The following is a 26,968-nucleotide window of genomic DNA, read 5'->3' as shown; positions in this document are numbered from 1 at the left end:
TATATATATATATATATATATATATATATATATAAACCGTATTTAGTGCAATATATAATGGACAATATGAAGACAGACATAAACAGATATTAACTGCACTTTGATTCATTCAACAGCATTTCTGTTAATGTCTTTGACTTTATATAAGTGTTGGGTTTCTTCCTTCCTCTCAGTCTTCATCCTCATACACGCAAACAAGACACAAATTATTACTTTACAAATTAGATGAGTAACTAAAACTATATTTTGGGAGACATCTTTTATTGCATTTAGATTTTATTTAATTTATACATAAACATGCATGTGCATGCTGACACTCTGGAGTAACATCAGCCTTAAAGTAAATACATTTCCATTTTTAACTAATTTGTTTAAATTTGCTTACTTTGGCATTACCTTTTTTAGGTAGTTGTTAGGTAGTCAAATCTTATTACTCTGAAACTGAATGACATATTTGCTAAAATGACTTAGTAAGAATGGAAAAACTAAGAACTTAGAACATGAACTTAACTCTTGATCTTGACTTTGCACCTGAATGTCTTTACTTGGGACTTCACTTAAGACCTCTGCTGTCAAGTAGCTGTGTTTCCATTGAAAATAAAATTGTGCAAATTGGAATAACTACATTTCTTTAATGGATACCAAACTCAGTGGAATAATCTTTTGTTGTCTGTTTTCACAGCCCTCAGTTCAATGGTAACACTGCAGAAGTCCATTGTCTTCTAATCCTCTGGTAGTCGGCCCAATCTCTTTGATGGTAGAAAGTCAGTAGAATGTGACTATCCCATAAGACACTGTGTGAGATCTTCCAAGATACAACTGTTTGTGGTTTGCCAACTGATTATAAACCAATGCTCTATTTGGTAAAGGAAGGGACTTCGACACATTTCAGGGCATTAAGTGAAACTCTTAAACTGTTAGTAAGGAGGTGAATGCCAGTGGCATTGTTCATGCATATCCAAACACCAGACCACCAGCCCATTGGTGGTATGGTGGTTAGTGGTAAACTGACAGAACAAAGCTGATATTAACAAACCATAACTTTTACATTAATATAAATATGAAGGTCTGGTGTCAGTTTCACTCTTATGGCAAGAAAGGGAAAAAAACTTTTCCCAAAAATTCATCTGAAGTTAAATGAATAAAAGAATGCTCATCATAGTATTTTGTCATCGATCTTATCACTTGTCTGAGTGTAGTTCAGTTTGTGGTATCGCTTGTCTCTCTGGTTGGATTGTTTCTGAATGCAGTAGACTCTTCATCATCTTGGCACTTTTCTTCTTGGTTCTGTAGTGATTGGTTATCCAACATCTTGTCAGTGTCCCCTCTCGGCCCTTCAGCTCCTTCCACCTGTGTCACCTTGCAGTCTCTAATGTCTTCCATCTCCATCATGTCATCCTTGTCTTGATCTGGATATGATCTGGTTTCTACTACTGAGGTTTCCTTTCTCTGAGTCTCAGATTCACCAATAAAAATCTGTTCTTGCTTTCTAACAGTGGGGTTTGTTTCCTCTCTCTCTGATTTAAATCCATCTTGGAAACTCTTCAACCTCTGGTCCGATGAGGATGCCTCTTCTTTGTTCACCATAGTGACGACAGAGAACTCCCTCTTGCTGTCAGGACTGGCTTTAACAATTGATACACTACTTACTCTCCCTCCTTGAAGTGAGGATGGGGACAACGGGCTGGGGGGCGTCAAAGATAAACTTCCCAGTCTGTCTTTTAAAACCTGCTCAGACAAAGAGGCTGGATCTCCTGCTGCAACTGAAGACAGTTTGGGTGTCTTTAGGATTCCAGGTCTCTTTTTTTCTATCTTTTCTTCAGTCTGTCCTTCAAGCTTGTGTTCCTTCGTGGAATATGAACTTGGATGTAAATCTCCATGGGTTGCAGATCTTACAGAAGTCAAACATTCTGACTTTAGGGTTGAATGGGGTGAGGCTGCAGTTGGAGAATAACATGGGGCGAGTGGTGATAGTGATAATGGTTTGCTCTTGGTAGCCTCTGCTAAGCTGCTCTCCAATCTGCTTTTGGGGCTTGGTGACTCTGCCAGGGATGAGGTAGGCGTTTTTAATGACAAGACAGATGAAAAAGTCTTGTTTTGGAAGGAAGATGCAGGAGATGAACCCAAACTTATCAAAGCAAGGCCTCCGCTGGCAGCTGGTTCTGGATCTGGACTGGAACATGGGTCAGAGGAAACTCTGGCAGTCGTAAAGTCTTTGTTCAAATGGGACTGACCAGTGGGCATAGCAGAGGTGAAACCTGGAATTGGTGCAGGTATGATGTCAATGGGGGTTGAGGTCTGTAGTGGTCCAGGATCTTCAATCTTTACTATCTTATTGTAGACATCTACAGATTTCCCAGGTGAAACAGGCAGGGAGGAAGGGGCAGAGGTTCCTGCGGCCATCTTTCCTTGTAGGCCAAGCCTGGAACTTTCCTGGGAACCAGAGTTAGAGTTGGAGAATTTTTTGAGAATAGAAGTTATGCCTTCACGTTGAGCTGATGCAGGCTCAGTATTCAGCTTGGCAGCAGCTTTAGTACCACGCTCCGGATTAGCCTCTACACTCTCTGCCTGGACAGGTTCCTCCATCACAACAGGTGGCTGCTCAACAGCAAATCTAATCCCCCCAGTGTCTCTACCTACCCTCTCTTTTACTCTCAAACCTAAAGGATCACTGCCCCGCCTCAGCCCAAATATGGTCACACTCTTCTTCCTTTTCCCCACATTTGCAGCAACACCATTGGCACCATCTGGAGGGAGTTGGACTTCCTTAAACATATTCTTCAGATTGTACCCATCCTCCTTTCTCTCCTCACTATCTTGGGACTGGTACAGCTGGTCCCCCAAAACAGCCAATAGGTTAGGACTTCCCTGGAGCTTCTTATCAGAGTGTGTCACCCGGAATCTGAGGAGATAATGACAGAGAGAACAATGTTTCACTTTACAGCTCGTCATGCGTTGAACTTGACAAAATGGCTAAAGTCTGTGTTCCTACCTTCCAACAGAGAAGACGGTCTGCTCTCCAGGTCGTTGTTTGAAGCGGGGTGTCCTGCTTTGTCTGTGGCCCCTCTTCGCTTTGACCTGGGCGCAGAGGAGGCAGGAGTTGAGGTCGGTCCCTGAGTGGACTGTATGGAGATGGGGAGGAATGCCACCAATGGACTCCTTACGCAACCTGGATGTCAACATGCAAGATTATTGGTGTGCAATTTCAGAATTACTTGTTTTCATGAGAGTTTAGCCTAAAATACTCCAAATGCCTGAGACTGTTATGGACAGCAAAGACAAAGATCCAATATATGCATTTGTACAAAGATAGGCAAGAAAAGCAGTGATGCTGTTAGACTTCAGTTTGTTATACAAACCTGGAACCTTGGTCCTTGTTTGGAAAAAACCTAGTTAGGTTTTCACCTTTTGGATGTAATCACAAGGTCAATCAGATATCTACTCTATCCTATCACACCTTACAGAAGTTTATGTTTTTTTATTATTTCATGTATTCCAGACAATTTGAAAGAATTGATGAAGATGGTTCCTTTGTGAATTTCTTGGCAGAAACATACAGTGAGAACACGGCTGGTGACAAGAATTATCTGATTTAATGCTTGACTGGGAATGGTCTGGTATCTAAGCTGTAGCAGATCATGCTAACAGTATGTCTTTGGTGTTCAAGTTGCTACTGAGTGAAGAACACAATTTTCAGAATCAGTGTGGTCTTCAAAAACTGAGCACATGGAGTGCAAGAAGTTTGACAAAACTACTTGTATCATCGGCTAAAGCTGCCACTTTGGCCGATGATACAAGAACGAACAACAGCAAAGCTGCTCCTGGTTTCCTTCAGAAGAATCAAATCTATCTGTCATGGACCAGGCTGGAAATATTGGTTAAATCTCAGTCAACCTACTTGACAGGGAATGATGTTTACGAGTAGCAATGCTAACTGCGCTAATTATGGTAAAAATAACTAACAATCTAACATATAACTGTAAATCAGAGCTTTTTTCTCTTAAATATGAAGTTGAAACAGTGATTATTTGATTTTCTGTGATTTTTGTTATGTTTAAAGCTAAATAGTTCTGTCCCCTATGTTGAACCGTTCTACTGTATTTGAAGCTTATTCACAGTTCTATTATCATAATTTGTTCTCTAGTGTGCTATTGTGCCATTAGCAGATCTTAAACTATCACAATTAAATGAATTTGAAAATTTCTTCATTGTAATTTTAAAGAAAATCTGCTGCCATGTGCTCAGTGGTGGGTTTGTGTGTGAGCTTACCGTGGATCATGGCGCACGCAGACGTTATGGTTTCCCAGCATCTCATTGAAGGCTTCCATGTTGGCTGCAGGAGACAAGATCACAAATCCACTGACTTAAACAACTTTTCTGACAAGTTCTGGAAAATCGCACAAACTGTAATGGGATATATACATCTGATCAGAAAAGAGCCATTTGAAATAAATCAACAAATGGTAAATGGACTAAACTTATATAACACTTTTCCAATAATTTTTGACCACTCAAAGCACTTTACACTAGAGTCACATTCACCCATTCGCACTCACAAACGCTTACACATTTATACACCGATATGCAATTTGGGGTTAAGTGTCTTGCTCAAGGGCACATTGACATGTGGCAGGAGGAAGCTGGAATCAAACCTACAACCTTCCGATCACAAGATGACTACTCTTTCCACAGAGGCACAGTCGCCCATACACCCAACACTAGCATCATAGCACGGAATAATAAATTGAATTTAACAACATTCAAACTTGTTACCTTCATTTTCCATGATGCATTTAAGAATCTGCTCCACGGTGTCCTGGTTCTCGTCATTCTCATCTGAAAACAGCAAAGAAAGAAATACAAATAAAAACAACAATCCTTTCAGTCACCTAAAAATAAAACCACTGCCTGAGGGAGTCATTTTGGAGAGTGCAGTCTATGCAAAATATCCTTAAAGTACTGATTAGGTTTTTGAGTGTTTGGGTGAGTGTATGTGTTTGTTTACATGTGTAGAAAAAATTTTCTTACATGTGCAGGAGCATCAGAGCAATGTATGTTTGTGTTTGAGAGGACTCTTCAAAGACTGCCAGGTTTTATGCTGAGAGTTTGTGTACTCAGGAGGTTTTATGAGTGAGATGGAGAAAAAAAACAAGAAAAAAACAAGATGAGAAATAAACAGATTCAGAACCAGCTGCACTCAGAACACTGGAAATGTCATTACGCTGCTCTCATAGCATGGCATCTTCTACACTTACTGACCGGGCTGGTGCATATGCAATGACGTCTGAAATATTTAAAACATTTATTACAGTGGAAGAACATCCAACCAAATAATATGGAAACATCTAACTCTTAATTTTAGTCAATTTGTTCAGTGTGGAAAAGATTTCATATTTAGGAATAAATATTAGCTCTGTGGACAAAATCACATCCAGGCCCTCAGCACAGAGACCATGTATATTTAACACATATTCCTCTTCTGCTGCTTTTTTTAATATTGCAAGTAAACAAAATCAGTATGTGTGTAATATCATAGTCTTACCTCTGCTAAACAACAGAAGTCTTTCATAAGTAGATTTTTCTCGACACTCACAAAAAAGTTAATTATTCTATAAGAATTATTCAGAGTCCCAAACAGACATTTAGCTTTCAACACTAAAGTGTCCACAAACTGAATGTTTGGATTTTTTTTTTTTTTTTTTTTTTTTACATTTTCCAGCGCCAAATGTCATTACATCTGTCAAAATTAAACAAATCAATCTTTTGATGGTAGTGCCATATTAAAATGTATCTATTCCAATGCTTTTGAAACATTTTCACCAGCAGTGCCACTAAATCTGAAGCCTGGTGCAACAACTAAAACTACTAAAATGATTCATATTAGGGAGAATTTATTGTTAAAGTAACTTAATGTGGTTAAGTAAATAACCACCACTCAGTAAATAGAGTGTTTGATACTGGAAAAATTGAAGTTGAAAACATGACGTGTTTATTATCTGTAAACACAATAAAGAAAATAAGGGTGTATCCATCCATTCATTTTCTGTACACCTTTGTTCCTAGTGGGGTTGGGAGGATTGCTGGTGTCTATCTCCAGCTAACGTTCCGGGCAAGAGGCGGGGACAACCTGGACAGGTTGCCAGTCTGTCGCAGGGCAACACAGAGACAGACAGGACACACAACCATGCACACACACTCACACCTAGGGACAATTTAGAGAAACCAATTAACCTGACAGTCATGTTTTTGACTGTACTACAAAATTAAAAACTGATTCCTTCATTTGTCTTCTCCACTTACCATCTTCATCTTCCCCAAGCTTTTCCTTTTCATCCTCCAGGTCTCCGGTTCTGCAGTGGTAGCCCTTCTTCTTCAGCAGATGACAGATAAGGAAGCCCAGCAGACCCGTCAGGAAGAAGAGGAAGACCACCAGAAAAATAATGTAGGATGGCGGGTGCTCCCCCGCCTCAGAAGCAGCTAATTTAGTCATAATGTGGCTGAAACCTGAGAGGGAGTCACAGGTCAAAGGTCAGTGTTGCCTCTCTCAGCTCTGTCATGGCTGCAGTCAGTAAAAGAACAACATAGTGATGAAAGTTAATTGTTGTAGAAATGGCCATTGAATACAAACTGAGAATAAAGGTCGAATGATTGAAACACAATTTTTATTTTTATTAGAATCAATATATGAATTAAAAATAAGATTCTGTACATTTCATCTGACAAAGTGCTATTATAGCTGCAGAACAGCCGGAAAGCATTCAGTCTGTGTGTAATGAAGCTACAGTGGATCTCTAAAGTGTACACACACACACACACACACACACTTTAAACTGTCAGGATGTTACAATATAAATCAGAATCAGAAGAATTTATTGTCATTGTCACAAAGACAACGAAATTGCAGTTTCAGTTACAACCATCCATCACGCAACAACACGAGGGGGGGAGGAGAGGCAAAAAAACAGCCTGTCTCACACTCTGCTCTTTGCAGGGAAGAGCTTGAGATGAAGAAAAAAAAACTCGAATGGGATGGGGGGATAGTTGGCTGAGGCCTCGCAGCCCGACAGGCTAGCTAGCTGGAAACTATGATACATAATTTTTACACTTTTTTCATGGTGAATGGTAAATGGTTCTCCACTTTCCCTCCAGTTTTTAAGACTTCGTTGGACGGTTCCGAGCCACATTTTAGCAGTTTCTCCTACGTTGTTTTCTCTGCTTGATGCCAGTGATCTGACCTACATGGCTGGTTCAGAAATGAGAAGCTCTTAAATTCAGGTGGCAACATTTTTAGGGGCCAACCAGTGAACTACTACACTGTGCACTGGTTGAGCTAATTTCTACATTTATTCTTGTTTTACGCCCAACATAAATATAATAGAATCAATTCAATATATTTAACATCAACTTGCAATTTGGAAAAGTTTTGCAAGAAAGAGGTGGCAAATATTACCAAGTGAAGACTTTTCTAGTAGAAGTCTATATATGCTGATAGACTTCTACTAGAAAAGCAAAACAAACAAAATATTGTTTCCAGATTCAAATTACTTCAAGAAAGTTTTCATTTAGGACCTGGACATTTGTCATAATGCAAATTTCATAATATTTTCACTTTTTACCTTAAAATGTTTGATGTCACATTAGAAAGTAAAACTGTAATTATTTGAGAGCTACTACATAAACTATATAAGCAAGACGGGGATAATTTACCTATTTGTATTTCCATGAAAACATAAATTAAACCTGCATACTGTATGAATGGGAAGAACATTTAAAGTCAACCTAATAGGGCTAACCAAAGATCCAAAATATTTAGATGTACTGTACTTGATCCAACATGTACAATACGGCCTATTAAAACATAAAAATGCTAACTCTCCTGGTGGAACTGAGATGTTATTTCCACTTTTCTTGTTTTGGTCTAGATTTATTTCAATTTCAAATTCACATTCATCTTTCAATAACCTTTTATAGAACCAGCGGACCTGATCTTATTTGTAGAAGTTTGGTAATTATCTCCAGTCCCAGTTGTTTCAGTCCCAAAAGTAGCTGCAGTCATCCAGGTAGATTTGTTGTCATAAGCCACACCTATTTTAATAAATCCCAGCCACACACCAAATTCTATACACATATATAGCCAATTCTGAGATAAACCATTAACATTTATAAACCCTCTTATGTAAATGTTTTGATCCTTGGAGTGCTATCTAGAGCTGATGTTTCTTGTTTGTGAAAATAACTTGAGGCTACATAGAAAATATGTATTGAGATAGTCATATCAGAAGCTAAATAACATAAATAGCTGACATTATACCCAGGTAATAGTTTGTCACAACAGTTTAATAGAAGCTTACTCTGTCTCTAAAAGAACGTTTCTCCATAAAGAATAAGGTTTGTTGGAACTTTTCTTGGGGAAAGAATTTCTAAAAATTTGTTTACAGTCAGACTAGATCTGTTATTGATCAAATACAGCAATTATTACACCTGGAACACAGTCCCAACATAAGAGAAGTAGCAGAATCTCAATGCCTTAACCTCATGTTTTTGCATAAGCCAACAAACAGACAAGCCTTACCGGTTTCACAGCCTGTCAGCAGTGGACACGCAGGACGTCAGCATGGTCACTGGAAAACATGCCAAAAGGAAGACAGCAGAAAATCCAGTGAGATTTGGTCGGTGCTGAAAGTCCAACTGTTTGCATCAGATAAAAAGCCGTGTGCCCCACCAGCCAGGGCTCCCCCTCAGCCACACCTTCTCTCTGCCTCCACATATGGAGGCAAAGGACAGAGAGAGGAGAGAAAGAAAATAATAGCCATCATTGGAAAAGATGTCTTTTATAAACAGAACAAAACTCATACAGTCCTGAAATAAGATTAAACCAAGACACACTCTTATTTGCTGCTCAGACACATTATTACAGCGTCACACACCTAATATCTGTAAATATTATCAAATATGTAAATATAGACAATAAACATGTAGAGTAAAGGTGCTCACAACGTAAAGGAGTCAACATACAAGAGCTTATCGTTGTTGTCCTCTCTGCCTCTTATCAGTATTAATAACAACCCCCATATACACGCACAGTCATTTATCTACACTTGTTCCTTCTGAAATGTCCTCAGGGTGGCTGAACAGTGATAGCTCATATCATCAGCAACCAGCTCTCCACATCCTCCAGAAGTTTGTTCCATAATGACCATTTGCTCACTGATGTGCTGAAAGTTTGTCACTTCATTTAAAAAATGTGTGCTAATATTCAATATTAGGGAGATATTTACAGCATATTTTGACAGTAAAATGCTGACTCCTATTTTTTTGTGTGACTCTTACCTGCAGTTAGCTGCAGGTAAGAGTTTGGACAAGCTGCCTGTCCAAACTCTTCTGTGTTGGTTGTATGGATATACAGCCAACACAGAAACACATCTGACCTCACTCCAGATTGGCTTTATTCACACAGAAATGTCCCAAATACACACACAGAGAGAGAGAGAGATGATTTTTTTTTAGGATACTTTTCTTATGCAAGGGTGTGGGAACAATTTCATAGAAGTGACATGTGAACAAAAAACAAGAAGTTAGCTTGGAGGAGATAAGCTGCAGAATTATAGTCAAAGTATTTCATAATTCATTTACCCAAACATTTTCATAGAATAGTGACATTTATCCTCTTCCAGCCTACTGTATGTCAGTGTTTTCTCAGGCTGTCAGACCTTTACCTTCCCTCCATTCTGCTTGTGTAACTTCACTCACTAGACTCTCGTTGCCAGGACTGATTTAACATTTTTACTGTCACAATCTTCCCCTGTTGTTCCTGCTATAGCTTACTCAGTTTTGTTGTGAAATGTTTTCTCTATGTGATCTTCAACAATTGAAACATCACTCGATTATATACCTCTCACTGAGGCACCGCAACTGATAACCTCTTAGTTGCTGACAATGCTAACATTAGCATTTGGTTTTAGCTTCATATTGAAGATAAATCAAATTCCTAGTTCACAATTATTTTATTGACTTTGGAATGCAGTAGATTGCAATAGAAGCTACACATTGACTTTATTTCTTATGAGGCATTGCTAAGTTTATACATAGTCCTAATATTAAACCAAGGAAAATTGCCTGGTCTAAAATTGGTTTGTAAAAATTTATAAGGTCCACAAAAAAGTCTGTAAAACATGTAAAAATGCCAGAAATCATAAAAGTGTCCAGCTCCAATTTGAGTTTATTAAATAAAGATTTATATGGTGATTTATGCTTCATTTCCATTTACTGGTGGATGGAAAAAACATCAGGTAAAACTAAAATGTCACTGAATGTTTGAGCTATAAAGCACTGACAACAGGAAGCTGTCTTGTTGGGTTTCTATAAGAGGAAATGTGGCCGTTATTCAGCACGAACAGTGACTTCCAACAAGATCAACTGAACTCTCCTAAACTGGCTGTGGCTTTGTGACTGAACTGAGAAGAAACAGAGCTGACAAAATATATCTGAGGCTTCAGAGGAACAGTCTCCTCAGCATTTGTAGATAAAGTCATTAAATCTACAGCAATGATGACACAACCTGCCTCACATGGAAACGCTAAGCAGAAGCATTCGGGTGTGCAGCTCAGATTATGTGTCTGTAATCAGGATCACAGCTCACTCTCCTCTTTTAATTAGGTCTTCATTTACATCTAAACTCATAAATCAAATGTTAGCCTGGATGCCTCTGGATCATTCAGACATTATGCAAATAGATATTCAGAACAGAATGTTCACCGAGCTTTAACACTGTGACCAGTGTGGACAACTCTACACTGATCACAAATTAAAACACAGTTTAATTGGACAAAGGTTAGAATCTGACAAACCATGGACTACATTTTTGAAAGATTCTATAAACACAGTTTAGGATTCATAAAGCTTCTTTTTGTCAAAATAGTGAAAAATATTTTTCTCAAAAGCATGAGAATGTTTTTTTTGTCCTGGATGTATCATGACATGTTACACAGCAAATTTGGCAAATTTGGAAGTGTTCAGTCAACACCTACAGAGTTGAATTCAACAGTTTGAACGCATCTATATTGGTCCACTTAGGATGGTGTAGAAATAACACTTTTGAAAGTGTTATTTGTGATATAGTTGAATCGACACTCACAGTAGTTGAAATTAAACACATCAGTGTTGACTTACTCAACACTAATGTATTTTGTCAGAAGTTAACACTATGAACATGTTTACGCAGGTGTAAAGTATATATTAACATAGAAATATGAGTTTTGAAATACTACGTACAAAGTGTACTGTGGTGGTGCAGGGGTTAAGCACAACCCACATATGGAAGCTCTAGTTTTCAATGCGGCTCTCGTGGGTTCGCTTCCCGGTCTACCCCTTCTGTCATTAACAACTTTTTTTGTCAATTTACTACCAAATAAGAGCCACTAGAGCAATTAAAACCTTTTTTCCCCCCCAGAAACTACTGGCCATCAATAATCCCCAATACATTTTAAAAAACATTAGATGCCACTTGAATCTACAAAAACACCAGCACGAGTTGCAGTATGTTTTATTTCAAAAACATCAAACAGCACTGACAGCAATATACAACAAAGGTCATTCATTTATGGTACTTTGCACTGAAGGTGAAGTGTGCTTTGAAAGTTCATTGAAAGCGCCCATGGATGGTCTTGCGATCATTGATGGTGAAGCGTCTTTGGTGCTCCTCTTGTTTTCACCAAAATGAAGGAGGAAGACTTCCAGCCTGGAAGGAAAAACAGGAAACATAGCAGAAACATTAAGATAATAAATCAATATTTTAAAAATAAGTGAGCAAAACTCATCAGACTCACCTGTGTGTGTCACCATCATATTCATTCAAATTACTCTGCCCACCCGGTTTACAAGATAAAGCATAAAAAAGTCAGAAATAATTACTAAAGAAATTAGTCAGCTTATAGGAAAATTATTGGACAGTAGTGATGGGTCCAGCAACACCGACGCACCGGCGCATGTATCAAGCCCACAGACCAACACCTGTGTCAGTGGGCGTATTGGTTTCAGCAAGTCACGTGACCAATACAGGAACTGTTTCGAAATGACACTGGATGCCAAACTGTGTTTATAAGGAAGCGAATCTGTCAAAAGCATTTGCCAAACAAATTCTTGATCTTTTACAATGTCATCTATGGAGCAGCTTCAAACAAAAGGTTTCCACAGTGTGGGACCATTTTGATCTTATGTTGGAAAATAAATTTGTTTTCATTTTTGTTGTTTCATCCGGTTCCAGTTTCTACTTGATCTGAATCCAAATTCAGCTGAATTTAGTTTACTTTCATATTTTGTTCTGCAGGTTAAGTGTCACATATATTTGACTAAACTGTCTTATTTAAATAAATCCACCTTTTCAATGCTGAGGCATTTTGAGGACAGGCATGAGATCTGAAGTCTCAGATACACCTAGATAAACTCAAGGCTACAGCCATTCTACAAATTACAGTTGCTTTTTATAAATTATTTCATATACAGTGAACCCTCGCTGTAATGCGGTTCACTTTTCACGGTATCGCTGCTTCGCAGATTTTTTTGTGCAGTTTTTTTCCTACAGTGTTCTTCGCCCTGATTGACCGCTGGTTGACTGACCATATGATGGGTAAAAACAATCTCCGCGCTACCTGAGTACCAATAACGTTACAGTGTTTAATACAGATTGGCCACTCAGGAGATTGAAACTGAAACTTTCAATGTCTGCTGGAAAAAAAATAAATAAATAAAAAAACTGTGGCCAGAGGCAGCAGAACCCGACCAGAGGCTCGCTTGATGAGCTCCATCGCTCTGCCATAGATCCAGCTGTGAGTCTCTGGGGCAGGTTGGAGGAGACACTTTAATGCCACGACTGCGGATCAGATTAAGGCCCGATTGATGAACACGCACATCCGCTGACCTGAAAACAGGTTTTGTTCTTTGGTTTCAATGTAGAGTATTTATGTATGCTGTGTAATAACTATAAAAAAGGATTTCGCCTATCACGGGTTATTTTCGGAACGCAACCCCTAAGAAAAACAAGGGTTCGCTGTAAATGTAGTGTTTACTTAATTTTTTTCTACAGCAGAAGATTTGTCAAATAAGCAAAACAGGCTTCATTTCATAAGGTTGTAAAAACTTTTTAATAAAAATGTGTGGGAAAAACACATCCTCATTCCAAACACATTCACTTAAATTTTCACTTTATGGTTCATGTTCACATTCTTTATTGACTGTATATCAAATATATTTTAAATGTAACTGAAGATATGACATAATACAACGTATAATATTCAATAAAATACAAAGACTTAAGTTTTATTGTATAGACCAAGTCATCAAATCACTATGTTGCCTGTAGGAATTTTTAATGTCCAGCAGGTGTCAGTATTGAGTGACACAGTATCGACACAGTATCAATACAGTGTTGCTATGAGTCAAAACGCCTCATGATGCCTCATCTACCCATCACTATTGGACAGCATTAAAAGTCGTGCCAACCTGTCTGAAGAAATGTGTTGAAGTCATCAAATGTGTTAGTGTGTCACCAACATGACACACATTGTATTCAGGTGTGGTGCAGCAGCGGCACATCTAAATGTTGCAGGCCCTGTATTGCAGGAGTTTGACACTTGTGGCATAGATCAAGCCAATGGTCCAGCACAGCCACTCCCCCGTTTTGCAGTCTACAGCCAAAACCTTAAAGAAAACTACTCGCAGCTAAATAATGTTAACTCAAATGGCCTCCAGATTTTCTTGACAGTTTTAATGTTCGGTTAAGACAGTGTTTCTCAATTCCGGTCCTCACGCCCCCCTGCCCTGCATGTTTTAGATGTTTCCCTTCTGCCACACACCTGGATTCAATATTTTGGTGATTAACAGGCCTCTGTAGTACTTGAAGGTCATGCAATCATTTGAATCAGCTGTTCTGGAGTAGAGGCACATCTAAAACATGCAGAGCAGGGGGGCATGAGGACTGGAATTGAGAAGCATTGGTTAAGATAATAAATAGTCGTATATACCGTGATATCCAAACAAATAAGCGTACGTTAAGCAAACTATGTATATGAATAGATACTCTTGCGGAAAAATAATGCCTCCATAAAAAAATAGTCAAAAACATGACTGTCAGGTCAATTGGTTTCTCTAAATTGTCCCTAGTTGTGAGTGTGTGTGTGCATGGTTGTGTGTCTCTGTGTTGCCCTGCGACAGACTGGCGACCTGTCCAGGGTGTACCCCGGCTCTCGCCCGGAATGTTAGCTGGAGATAGGCACCAGCACCCCTCCTGGCCCCACTAAGGGACAAGGGTGTAAAGAAAATGGATGGATGGATGGATGGATGGATGATCATTTTAACATAGAACTTACCTTGTTATAATAAGCTCCAGACAAGATGCCATACTGCTTCCTCCACTCCTCAGGCAAACATGTGACGCAGAAGCAGAACAAGTCGGCGTCGGCTGGGGCTAATGACCGGGCCCAAATAATAAAGCTCATGATAATTTAACTTTACAACATGGACATGCCCGCAACAGCGGAGCTAACAAGTTTCATCACCAGAGATTGCGACTATGTCATTCTGAAATCCATCTGACATGAAGTACAACAAACCAAGAGAAGAACAGAAACATCAATCTATTGGTCCCTAATGATGAAACAATACAAATTCAAAACATGTTAACGTTATCCGTAGAAATGCTCTTGCTAGTTTGCCATCTGTTGCCAAATGACTGACGAAGGTAACAAGCTTTACCCAGAATGCACCTGGAGACAATAAGGACGATTCATTTGTAGTTTTGTGTGTCATAAAGTTAAATATAAGAGTGGAAATAAAGCCAGTCATGTAGCACAACATTTTATTCAATATTTTACACCCACTATGTCACTAAAATCAGTCAGTCTGGTAAGGTTTTTAGCAACCATTAGTCAACGATGGGGCACCCTACTATATACTGGGGTATGGTACATAATTTTTAACAGGAGAGTGCTCTCCTTTTACATTTCTTGTCAGATATGATAATAAAAAATTTAATCCCTGAAGGCATGTTCTTCCTTCTGTATGGGTCCCCTCCAGGCCAGGAGCCTGGCCCTACCCTACCTGTAGCTCCAGTCTGAGTTAGTGTTGTTAATTTAGAAATCAACACTGGACACGATTGCTTTTTGTTTAACTCTTTGGAACTCTTTAGAGAAACTAACACTCACTAACACTCATGTTGTTGAATTAACACTGTATTTTTAACATACAAGACTTACACTTTTGAATTTGCTGTGTAGACACTGACTTGTGAGTGATGCATTCAAGTGACCCTTCTCAGCCACAGTGAAGGCAAAAGGCATATTACATCTAATTCGGAATAAAACTAAGTACAAGACACACACCCACCAAATAATAAAAAACAGAAATTATGTGGATATCCTCCTTCGGCCTGTGACCTACCAGATTAGTTTTACATTTTACATCTGGAAGAAAATGTATATATTTAAGAGTTGCATTGCCTCCCCTCATCGACAACACTGATTATGTGCTTGGAAAATAAATCAACTGCACAGTCACTTGACGTGTGGTGCAGATTAACGTAGAGCTAATAACATTGGTGCAACGATCCGCTGTTTTCCCATTTTAGCTTCAATGCTAGTTAATACACACACACACACACTGAGGATTGCACAACAGTTTTTAACACATATTTCCTCCAGATATATTTGGTATTTTCCACGCTTAATGCCACTCGACAGAGGTGCGCTGGTTAACGAATTCAACATAAAGACAGGCGAATATTACACAAGCATAGTTTATGAACTTTACCTAGTGCTAACATTAGCTAGCACAATATGCTACCAGGGATCGCGGCAGACAAAATATGTGACTGTCGTCATAAGTTGTGTAAGATTTCTTCTTTGAAACAGGGTGGACACTTGAGAAGCTGCTAAACGGTGTAATTTTGTGAAGATTACTTACCATTCATATTCTGTGTCCCGTCACCGAAGCCCTGCAGTTCGGGACAGTGTTCTGAGATCTCAGGGAGTCATCCACTTTAGTCAGCGCTAACCAATCGGAACACATCTTACATCGCTCGTCCTTAAGCCCCGCCCAGAATGTTCATGTAAGCTTCCCCAAATAAAGTTGTATAAGCAAGAAAACGAATTCAACCAAAAACTCAGAAAAAGTTTCAACCACAAAAAAAGAGACTCAATCAAAAAAAAAGTTTAAACCAAAAAAAACAGACTCGCTGTGACGTGAAATGGGCATTAGCCAATGAAACGCGGCCCCGGAAAGAATACTGAAGAATGACTGCTACCATTAACGATAGTGGAAAAAGCTTTTTAGTTATCTAGCTTTGCTAGCAAAGTCGTTAGCCAGCAGCTATCTAATAGCACAACAACAACCATAGACATCAATACGTAGACGCCTCATGGAGCGCTGAGCCGTACGTAACTGCGTCCGCCATCTTGTATGTGGCAGCAGAGTGATCGGAGCTCCTTAAGTCCTGTGCTGTGAGGACTTGTTTCAACCGTTTTACAAAACAAACTGGATTCATTAGGATTACCTTCCCCAGGTAAGGATGAAAGATCAGAATTACTTGACTTTCCAGCCAGAAATTCGCTTTTAAACAACCAAAAAATATTTCCTATGTAGCTAAATTGGCCCGAAATAACCGCTGATTGTTAGCGCAGCAGCTAATGTTTTCATACTGTTTTCTAATGAGAGAGAGGTGATGAAAAACCACTGTTAGAGGAGAAGTTCATTAGAAACCAGAGGGTTAAGTGAGGAAAGATCAGTCAGGATCAGAGCTGGAGCTGCTGTTCTTCAGTCTGTTTCCAGCTCAGCTTCACCATGTCGGTATTTAGCTATAAAGATGCTACGAGTCAGAGCCCAACATGCTGAAAATGTCTTTTTATGAATGTGAAAGAAACATATACAAAACATATCGTATGTATTTTCTATTACACTTTTGGATAATTTCTCTTTTATCCTTGGCTTCAGCCTGTGAACCAGGACGTCTCAGAAGTCATTGAGTTCTCCCAGTGTGACCAGGAGACTGAAGCCTGTGGCCAGTGTTCCCAGTATAATAAATAAATGTTTTATTCTTTCACTTTTTGTGTATTTTTAAATATCTCAATCTGAAGTATTAGTGTATTAATGTAGCTTATATAATGAAATAAACAAACATCCTACAGTGGATGGATGTTTATAGGTGGGCCGGTAGGAACTGATAACTGTATGGTTTAATTTGTTCTCTTCATTCTGTTCCTAAAAAGATGTACTGTAATATAATTTTCAAATATTTGAATAGTATTTATAATCATACAAATCCAACAAAAGTAATACAAGGTATCTGATATGAGCCTATGAGTTTCATATACAGCACATTTCCATGAATGTATAATGTGTAAACATTATACATTCATGGAAAAAATCAACAAAAACGATAACATAATCCAAAAGAATGCATTCAAATAGAAAATGTATTTATATATCTGTAAAAATGATGTAACATTTTGATTATTGCAATAAATGTTATCTATGGCATTGGGTTGTTATTTTGAGAGATGAAGTAAAGTAAAAACTGGAAAATGTATGTAACCATTGACTGCTGTCACTGGATGTTGGCAGATACCTGACTGTTAGCTGGCTGAATGTGTATCTTACTGAAGGTTGTATCCTCCAGACTGGCTGGTTACAATAACAAGAGTTCAACTTCAATTACATATTAAAGCTGAAAGCAGCCTCAACCTGCCCTCACAGCTCAGTGCTGCTCCGGCCTTGTGGCGACCGCCAAGGCAACATTTCATCTTCAGGCAAATAAAATAAGATCATTTATTATTCTCCCATAGGAAAATTTGTCTAGGAAGCAGGGGCAAAAACTGCAGTACAACAATCAGCATGTCCAAAGAGGACAATAGCCGTAAATAAATATATAAAAGCAAAAAATACATAAAATCACAAGTGTCAGATCGGCAGTACTTCCCCATAACCATTTCCATTCACATTCACATACAATACATCCTCTACATCAGGGGTGTCAAAGTCAAATGGACGGAGGGCCAAATAAAAAATTTAGCTACAAGCCGAGGGCCGGACTGATCGAATGTTCATTGAAATTTTTTTAAATGACGCATATAGTCTAGTGAACCTAATTGAACCTACTGAAAACCTAACAAATATATTCCAATATGATCAGATAAATAAAGCAATATTTTCTTATGGCTCTGTCAGTAATCTTTAATTTTCAACAGACACAACTGAAATATTTTTAAAATATAATTGGATTGAAATACAATAAAATAAAGTGCAAAAATCTATTAATCCACATATGTCAGAGTCAAGGCATTTAGATGTGTCGCCGGCGAATTACGGTACTGCAAATTTAGATGTGTCGCCGGCGACACATCTAAATTTGCAGTACCGTAATTCCGCCACACGTAGCGCTAAGTGGAAAAATTCCAACGGTTTCTGAAAGGGGAGACGTTGCACTTTCCAGCAAGTATCGGGTTAATACGGTAACTTCGCAGCTGCAGCTGCAGAGAATGTAATTAATCCGGGGGGCACTCGTTTAATAGACGGTATATTTCGGCAATAACTTGGTGGATATTGAAAGTTCCGGTTGTTATGGATACATGGGTAAGTACATCATCTCACAGAACATTTAAAGAACTACTTACAGTTCAAATAAGGAAGATATTTTTTTTCAGACGTTGTGCCGGCTTGCTGCGGTCTGCGGGCCGGTTCTAATAATAAATCAAGATCATCCCAGGGGCCGCAAAAAAACTTCTCGCGGGCCGGATGTGGCCCGCGGGCCTTGACTCTGACATATGTGCTCTACATGCTACTCATGATCACTGTCTAGGCCTCCTGTTACTTTGTCCAGGTCCTGCTAGTCGGTGGGGCCACCTACCGGCCCACCACCTTTATCAGGTTAATGGAGAGAGGTACAAATGAATGTTTCAGCGGTTATATGTACATAAAGGAACCCTGTACTTTCCCTTTGAATTCATTAGTTATAATTCTTAGTTAAATCGTGCAAATTGCTCTTTAATGCCTTTTGCTCATACAGCATTTTATGAAAGATCATTTTTATTTTTGCAGCATCATTGTCTCTGCAGGAACCGGCAGATGAAAGTCTTGTCAAACTGTTGGAAAAGCTTGCGTGAGAGACACTACAGCCTGCGATCAACAGCAGTAATACCAGTACCATCTGATAAATATTTGACTTGACTTCCTGTGGGAAGTCTATGAACTCTGCCACTGCAGCTCCACTTCCCCCTCCCACACCACCCTTCCTCCATCCACATCACTATATTTTGTCATCTGAACGACACTGAGTTTAACGTCTACTCTTAGCAACACACTTTTGTGGCCAACAGATCAGATTCACAGTAACTGAGGGCAAATCTAAACGAAGAAGACAAAATGATTAAATTGGAGTTGTTTCAGCTCTCTGCAGCTAATCCAGAATTCAGCAAGGAAAACAGAGGTCATATTTGTCCTGTTTTGAAGTCTCTGCGCTGGTTACAGCATCCAACGACCTTCACAGTCATCCATTATTTCAGTCCTATACAGTTATGCGATTTGTGTTTACTGTACAAAGCATCCTGATCTATCAGGTTTTCTGAAAGAGACATTTTAATAACAAACCCAACAGTGAGTCAGTATTCTCATATCACAGCCCTGACCTGTGGAACAACCTTCTTCTTCTTCCTGAAGAGCAGACAGGAGCACAAACCATCAATGTTTTATAAGGGGAACTAAACACTTTTTGTTAGTTTGGGATTTAGTTGAGTTTTTGTAATTAAGATGATGTGTTTTCATTTTAATTGTATATCTGCAGTTTATTAGTCAAATTTTTTTATCATTTCATTTTTACATACTTATGCGTTTTGCTTTAGTTCTGGGATTAATGACGTCTTACACCTTTAAACAAATCACCAAAGAGCACAGCACAATGCTGCTTTCAGTCCAAGACACCAACCCAGGAGAAAGGAGACATTCCTTTTCCTGATGAAGTTCCACAGATCTGCTGTGAGTTATGGAGTCTCTTTTGCCACAAACCCAACATTTTTGTACTCATTTCCTCTTATTTTTATGTAATGTACAGCACGGTGTTGCTCTCATTGTGCAGAAGAAGAAAAACATATTGTTGCTTAACCTTGACTTTGATGTATAATAATTATTACATCAAATATTTTATTGCTATTAATCACATTTCTCTTAATACATACAATAGTTCCAGTTGGAACCTTCGTATTTTTGTGTTTCTGGCAGGCCTGCAAATCTGACACACAAACAACATCCTGTAACAGGAGTGAAGGGATGAGGAAGCTGGTTCTCTTGGCCCACTGAGTGTTCATTTTTGCTTTGAAAAACAACCTGATGTAATGCTGGAAAAGACTATTGTTGTAATCAAGCTGTGCTAAAAGGAGTTAGCCTTTCAACGAAGCTATCAAGCCTAAAATATCATCTGAATGTTAAACATGTCAGCGTCCACAGTCCACATTTCTGAAGAGGTTCCAGGGATGATCAGGGCCTCCAAGAAACACCAGAATCCTGAATAGCACTTTGCATCAATCTGATGGCTGAAAAATAACAAATTAAGAAAAACAAATATTTTTGTTCTGGAGCTCATATGTCTATTTATTCAATAATTTAGCAGCAAATAGGCTTTTTGAATTGAAAATGTAGATTATTTTGTTAATAGCCTATTTTAATTTTTCATTAAAATGTGATTAATTTCAGACCCTCCAGTTAACTTGATTAAAAATGATGATTTAGTAATAATCTAATGCATGATTAGCTTTCATTTGGCAGGTTTGCTGTCAGCTGCTGTCTGTTCTTCTGTTGGAAACAAACTGTTCTGTAAACTGTTCATTTTTCTGACAACGATGAGTACTTGTTATGAGGTTCTTCGAACAGCCGTTAACATTATGTCAGCCAGAAGCAAATAATCTTAACATGATATTTGCCCTGAGTGAGATGATCAGATATAACCAAAGCCGAATCTACCAGTCAGGTCAGTCTGTCCTGTAATGACTTTGGTATTAGATAATAAAATAAGCACAAGCTGCAGAGCGCCAAAGCCCGGGCTGCGATCGCTCTAGCGGGGTTTACTTCCTTGTTAGGCATCCATAGGCATCCTTCCAGCCGTACACCATCACCTTTTCCCCGCATCATCACCCCGCCCGGCGCCTGGTTCACTCGACCCCAGGGGCTATGAGCCGGTGATACCGCGGCCCAGGCTCTGAAGGTTAATGAGTTGATGAACCAGTTTATCAGGACAGAGACGGAGCTGCTTACCTGTCACTCAGGCCGGACTGGCCGCTCCCCTCCTCTCCGCTGCAGGGATGCTGCCCATGCATGCAGCCTCTGCTTGCGCGGAGGCAGGGAGCCGCGGCTGTGCGTCTGCTGGGGAGAACAGGAGGGCAGGAAGCGGGGAGGCATCTGGATGTGTTCTCCGGGCTGCTCTCGCTGCAGACCTGCGGATCCAGACAGAGTCGGCCAGGCTGCAGCTTCGCTTCAGCTCTGCTGCGGTCTGGGCTTTTATAAATAGACTGCTCCCTCCCCTCAGCTGCTTAGGGCTCCGTTCCTGCGTGGAAAACAGAAAGTAATTGATTGGTTCATGCATCAGAGACATTCCCATGTTGGTTTATTAAAATAATATCTGAGAATCTTTGGAATGTGATACCTCATTGTTTCCTAGCCCTCCTGTTGTCCCGAGGACAACATTGTAAAGATGGGTCATTTTTCTAATTATTCTTATTAGAAGATGAACCAACAGCTGGGATTCTTAGTACTGTAAAGTCAATGTCACTTATGGTTTCATTGCTTGTGAACTTCGCATCCTAACAGTAACCTAACAAATATTCAATGAGCTTGTTGTTTTTATTTCTTGCAGGTTTTTTTGCAGTTGATTTCTTATGGGTCGAACAGAGTTTCACGATGTGACGCTGATGAATTAGCTGCATGTTGGCACCCAGAATGCAGCTTCTGTAAGTTAATATATTCTTTCCTTGCATGCATGAGGCTGCACAATATTAGAAAATCTTCTGATGCTAATATCATATTTTCTTCTTCCCTTTGCTTATAGTCTGTGATTTTATCGCTCTGTGACCTTCACCGTTTTGGGCAAGGTCATCTGTGTCCACTGTAACACTTTCTCCAACTGGCTAAAAAATCACATTTGTATGTAAAAGGCAAGTTAGTAACAATACAATTCAATCCAGTTTATTTATAAAACACCAATTTATAAACGTTGTCTCCAAGCAATTTATAAAAAAAAACATAATTTAAATTCAATAGAACACATTCCAACTGATCCCAGTTATCAAAGTTATTATCATTAAGTTCAGTTTATTAATCAGATTAGTTTATTATTCAAATCAGTTTAAAAAGTTTCTATCTAAGATTGCTTGGAGTCATTGCCTTGCAGCAGTCAGTCTTTCTGGACCAACAATTGTTTGTGTTGTGTCATTCACTTTACAGCAATCCCTTACACTGAACATGCATGTAGCAACAGTGGAGAGGAAAAACTCTCCTTAAACAGGAAGAAACCTCCAACAGAACCAGAGCGTGGCTCAGTACAAGCAGCCATCTGCCACAACTGACTGGGGGGGTTGAGAAGACAAAGCAGAGACACAAAAAAGAAACAGATGAACTGAGAGGAGCTTGTTCATGAAAAGTAAAAAGTTAATAGCAGTAGTTGTTGGCAGCATTCTCTGAGCTGATGCTCTCCCACAGGAAGCCAAACGGAATGCCCAGACCACAGCTTCTATTTAGGAAAAAATAGCTGAGAGAACACAAAAAGTTAAAAGCTGAAATAACAGTAAATAATGCCAGTTGAAGAGTAAGAAGGTGAGAAAAAAGTGGTCAGATTGTCCTCCTGCTGCCGTCTACAGCGGCCGTTCCACTGAATGGAACAAAGTAGATTCTTGAGCCACTGGATTGATATGTTCATTATCGTGTTGGGAAGACATTTAACAGGAGGAGGACTGAGATTTTCAGTAAATAAGGCTTTATTCTTACATCTCTCCTCAAACATGTCGATACTCCTCCAAATGGTCCTGTCAGTCAGACTGCAGATGTGATGCCAGGATGTAACACAGCTGGTCTCAAAGCTTTAAAGTCAGTGGTTCTTAACCTTTTTTGAGGTACCAAACCCACCAGTTTCATATGCACATTCACTGAACCCTTCTGTAGTGATAAATAAAATATGATTTTTTTCCCCCCCAAATTCAAGACAGGGGTGACCCAACTACAGTCTAGTTGGGTCACCCCAAGATCACCAAGTTTTCTTAAAAGGTAGAGTCTCTGAGAACAGTTTTTCAAAATATAGTCAGTGTTTTCAGCAAAATTGAGCTGACTGTCCAGGAACGACCCAAGGTATTTAAAATTTGCCACAGTTTCAACAGGTTGGCCATTGAGAGAAACTGGAACCACTTTAAGGTCTTGTTTAGATCATTTAATTAGCTCTACATTCTTAAGAGAATGAAAAATTAATAATAAATAATAAAAACTTTGTGGTATTCTGATTTAGTAATGTAATCATATTAGTTGTGTTACCACCCCCACGCCACTAGAGGCAGTAGCAACCCCGAAAAGATGCGACTAAGGAGCAGATTTAGAAGTACACCGAAAGCTACAGAATGGGCTCTTTGCACCTCAGCTTCCGCGTTCGGGGTAAAGCGGCTCGATTGTTTCCGATCCAATACAAATATCATTTACATCAGGTGCTTGCAGGGCTTGGCCAAGGTTTGTACATTGATCCGAAGCCCCAACCAGTCAGCTGGAGAAAGGTTTTAAGATGTTCGCCTCGTTATACATTCACTGACACGAAGGTGAGTTTTACTTAAACTTTGTGGCTAACATTAACGTTAGCTTATGCTAGTAGGCAATATTCTCGGACATTGTTCTTGTAAAATGTGCTATTTAAGTATCTAAACATTCTAACGGACAATGTATTTATCTTATTTTCAAGTATATTATGTGTGTTTATTGTCGTTAGTGTCACAGACTAACGGGGAGGTTCCGGTTCGGGCTTTTTACTTCCGAGCTCAACAAGCCTGATAGCTTAACAGTAGCGCAGCTCTGGTGTCAGAGATCTGGTTCAGCTGTTCAGGTTCAAAGTTGCTGCTTTTAGAAAAATATGACCGTGTTGCTTCATGTCTCCGTGTTATTTCGTTTTATTACCTTTGCATGTGTCTTGTTCAGAGCTCAGATAGGACGGTGTTTACAGCAGTATGTACAGGCGGATCAGTAGCTCGGCTGTCTGGCTCTGGTCTGCTCTCTCGTTCCCATAAACTCTTTCAGGCTGAATATAGAAGTGATTCCATGGAAATAACTCAGGGAGGCTCCTTTATTTACCATCCGTATCCCTGGTAGTTTTAGGCTGATCCGGAGTGAAGTGAAGGCTGCAAACTTTGCTGTGCGGCGTTAGCTGGTAGCGACAGATATTTACAAGCCATCTTCTTAATTCAGAATCGCTTGGAAATTAACGAAAACTTAAAAGCCCATTATATTAGGAAGACAACAATGTTAATAGTATTGTTTTTTTGCATCTGAAATACGACTTAGTCTTTTCTACCAGTCATGGTAACTGAAAGCGGAAAAAAGTGAGCCGCATTAGCCCCTGGAGATGTGACGTCAACGCCTTAGGTGCAAAGAGCCCATAGACCCTTTTCACAGTGACGTCAGACAATGGCGTCATAACTCAAAACTGGGTATCTTTACTTCCGGTGTGATTTTACCTTGGGAACCAAGCTGAAAAATTCCCGCATTCTCATAATCTTAAGGATATAATAAAAGGTAAGTTTAATAATAACAACATTTAAGTGTTAGATAGCTGTTATTAATTATTGTAAAATCACCATTCTCTAACTGTGTATAAAATAAACAGCCTCCGATCGGAGAGTAAACCACCTAGCAGCAGCTTTAGCCACATTTAGGAAAAAATATACTCTGTCAGCGCTGTAACGTTTAGAGGTTCACTTTCTGTATTTTATAAAACAGTGTTTACGTGTTAGATAACCGTTATTAGTCATTGTCAATTTACCATTCTCCAACCAGCCTCCGATCATGACTAAACCAGCTAGCAGCAGCTTTAGCCACAGTTAGGAAACATATACACCGCCGCCTGTCAGTGATGTAACGTTTAGAGGTTCATTTTCTGTATTAATGGAAAATAAAGGACATAAAAATAACTTTAATCTGATTACTGGATTTGAAATACGAGCTCGTTAGATTATTCGTTACCGGAAAAAGTGGTCCGATTAGAGGAAGGCATTACAAAGCAGCGGTGGCACCGGACATCTCTGCTTATAACAAACAAACCCCTATTTTATGGGATGAGTGGCAACTCCAGTCTATAATTTAAGAATCTGATCAAGATTAGAGCCTAAAACGTTATAGTTCAAAAACAGTAAAAAGTTCTGGTTAAGGAACAGTTATGTCACGTAGTTAGCTAGCTAACAAAATTCACTAATGCTAAGCTAACGGTTACGCAAATCAAAAATACCTACCTTCATAGTCAAACAGGTATTGTTCGGTGAAGAATTTCTAGCCTTTGTCTAATTTAGATTTTGTTGTCAGAGAAAACTGGTTTGCAAATCGTGATCTATCTTCAAATCTTATTTTAGGCAAATGTTTTAGAGACTGTGTAAACTCCATGCTCTGGTGTTCTGTCTGATCAACATATGCTGTCAGATATATATATATATATATATATATATATATATATATATATATATATATATATATATATATATATATATATATATATATATATATATATATATATAGGAGGATTAACCGGCTCTTCTCCACCCAACCAGCTAAAGTGTACTCTCAATGGCAGGGTAATAACAACAGAGCAGACCCACCAAGGCTGGAGACTGAACAATACTGGAAAGGCATATGGGAAAGGGAGGCGTCCCACAACAGCAATGCACAGTGGCTAACCTCTCTACGAGAGGACCACAGCAACCTCCCTGAACAAGCCCCGGTAACCATCACTGTGGCAGATGTCCAAGAAAGAGTCTCGGGTATGAAAAACTGGACAGCACCAGGGCCTGACATGATCCATGCCTACTGGCTAAAGAAACTCACTGCCCTCCATGAGCGACTGGCAGTTCAACTGAACCAGCTGCTACAGAATGGGACTCACCCTGAATGGCTAACTGAAGGGCGCACAATCCTGATCCAGAAGGATCCCTCAAAGGGTTCAGTCCCATCCAACTATCGGCCGATAACCTGTCTCTCTACAACATGGAAGCTCATGTCAGGCATCATAGCAGCTAAGATAAGCGGGCACATGGATAAATACATGAACACGGCACAGAAGGGCATCGGCATAAATAGCAGAGGAGCCAAACACCAACTCCTTGTAGACCACACAGTCACCCGAGACTGCAAAACCCGACACACCAACCTGTGCACCGCTTGGATTGATTACAAGAAAGCCTATGACTCAATGCCACACACTTGGATCATTGAATGCTTAGAGATGTACAACATCAATAGGACTCTAAGAGCCTTCATTGCAAACTCGATGGGGCTGTGGAAAACCACCCTTGAAGCCAACTGCAAACCACTTGCACAAGTGTCCATCAAATGTGGCATATACCAAGGAGATGCTCTGTCCCCACTGCTGTTCTGCATAGGCCTGAACCCCCTTAGCCAAATCATCAACAAGACTGGCTACGGATACCGACTCAAGAATGGGGCCACAATCAGTCACCTCCTCTACATGGATGACATCAAGCTGTACGCCAAGAACGAGCGAGACATCGACTCACTGATCCACACCACCAGGATCTACAGCACTGACATTGGGATGTCATTCGGACTAGAGAAGTGTGGCCGGATGGTTACAAAGAGAGGGAAGGTCGTCCACACAGAAGGGGTCTCACTCCCAGAGGGAACAATAGCAGACATAGAGCACAGCTACAAGTACCTGGGAATACCACAAGCAAATGGCAACCTC

General features: G+C 39.5%; 1 protein-coding gene across 4 annotated transcripts; it reads right to left on the bottom strand.

Annotated features, from left to right (window-relative positions):
- Window positions 1-244: 244 nt before the first annotated feature.
- rell2 (RELT like 2) lies at window positions 245-21,565 on the bottom strand. 4 transcript variants are annotated; one of them, XM_088009299.1, is made up of 7 exons: window positions 21,289-21,565; window positions 8,573-8,621; window positions 6,301-6,504; window positions 4,774-4,836; window positions 4,270-4,333; window positions 2,993-3,169; window positions 245-2,902 (listed from the first exon to the last, which is right to left on the bottom strand). In XM_088009299.1, the coding sequence occupies exons 3-7, from the start codon at window positions 6,488-6,490 to the stop codon at window positions 1,201-1,203; spliced, it is 2,196 nt and encodes a 731-aa protein (XP_087865425.1). In that variant the 5' UTR covers window positions 6,491-6,504; window positions 8,573-8,621; window positions 21,289-21,565; the 3' UTR covers window positions 245-1,200. The 4 variants fall into 4 exon arrangements, with proteins under 4 accessions (XP_087865425.1, XP_087865424.1, XP_087865426.1 ...); XM_088009298.1 differs by lacking the exon at window positions 21,289-21,565 and having other exon boundaries at window positions 6,301-6,559; window positions 8,573-8,724; XM_088009300.1 differs by lacking the exons at window positions 8,573-8,621; window positions 21,289-21,565 and adding an exon at window positions 5,029-6,202 and having other exon boundaries at window positions 6,301-6,405.
- Between the last annotated feature and the right edge of the window lie 5,403 nt (window positions 21,566-26,968).

The sequence above is a fragment of the Poecilia mexicana genome, unplaced genomic scaffold (assembly GCF_051168715.1).
Source record: "Poecilia mexicana isolate PSO_F unplaced genomic scaffold, ASM5116871v1 scaffold_10, whole genome shotgun sequence".
In the NCBI taxonomy this organism is placed as follows: domain Eukaryota; kingdom Metazoa; phylum Chordata; class Actinopteri; order Cyprinodontiformes; family Poeciliidae; genus Poecilia; species Poecilia mexicana.
Note: the sequence above shows the minus strand (reverse complement) of the source record. Positions and strands in the feature narration are given on the sequence as shown.

Coding starts and splice junctions, on each gene's coding strand:
- rell2 (XM_088009299.1), bottom strand. CDS start 6,490: ATGACTAAATTAGCTGCTTCTGAGGCGGGGGAGCACCCGCCATCCTAC. Junction 4,837..6,300: donor GCTTGGGGAAGATGAAGATG/GTAAGTGGAGAA, acceptor TGCTGTTTTCAG/ATGAGAATGACGAGAACCAG. Junction 2,903..2,992: donor ACCGTCTTCTCTGTTGGAAG/GTAGGAACACAG, acceptor TTATCTCCTCAG/ATTCCGGGTGACACACTCTG.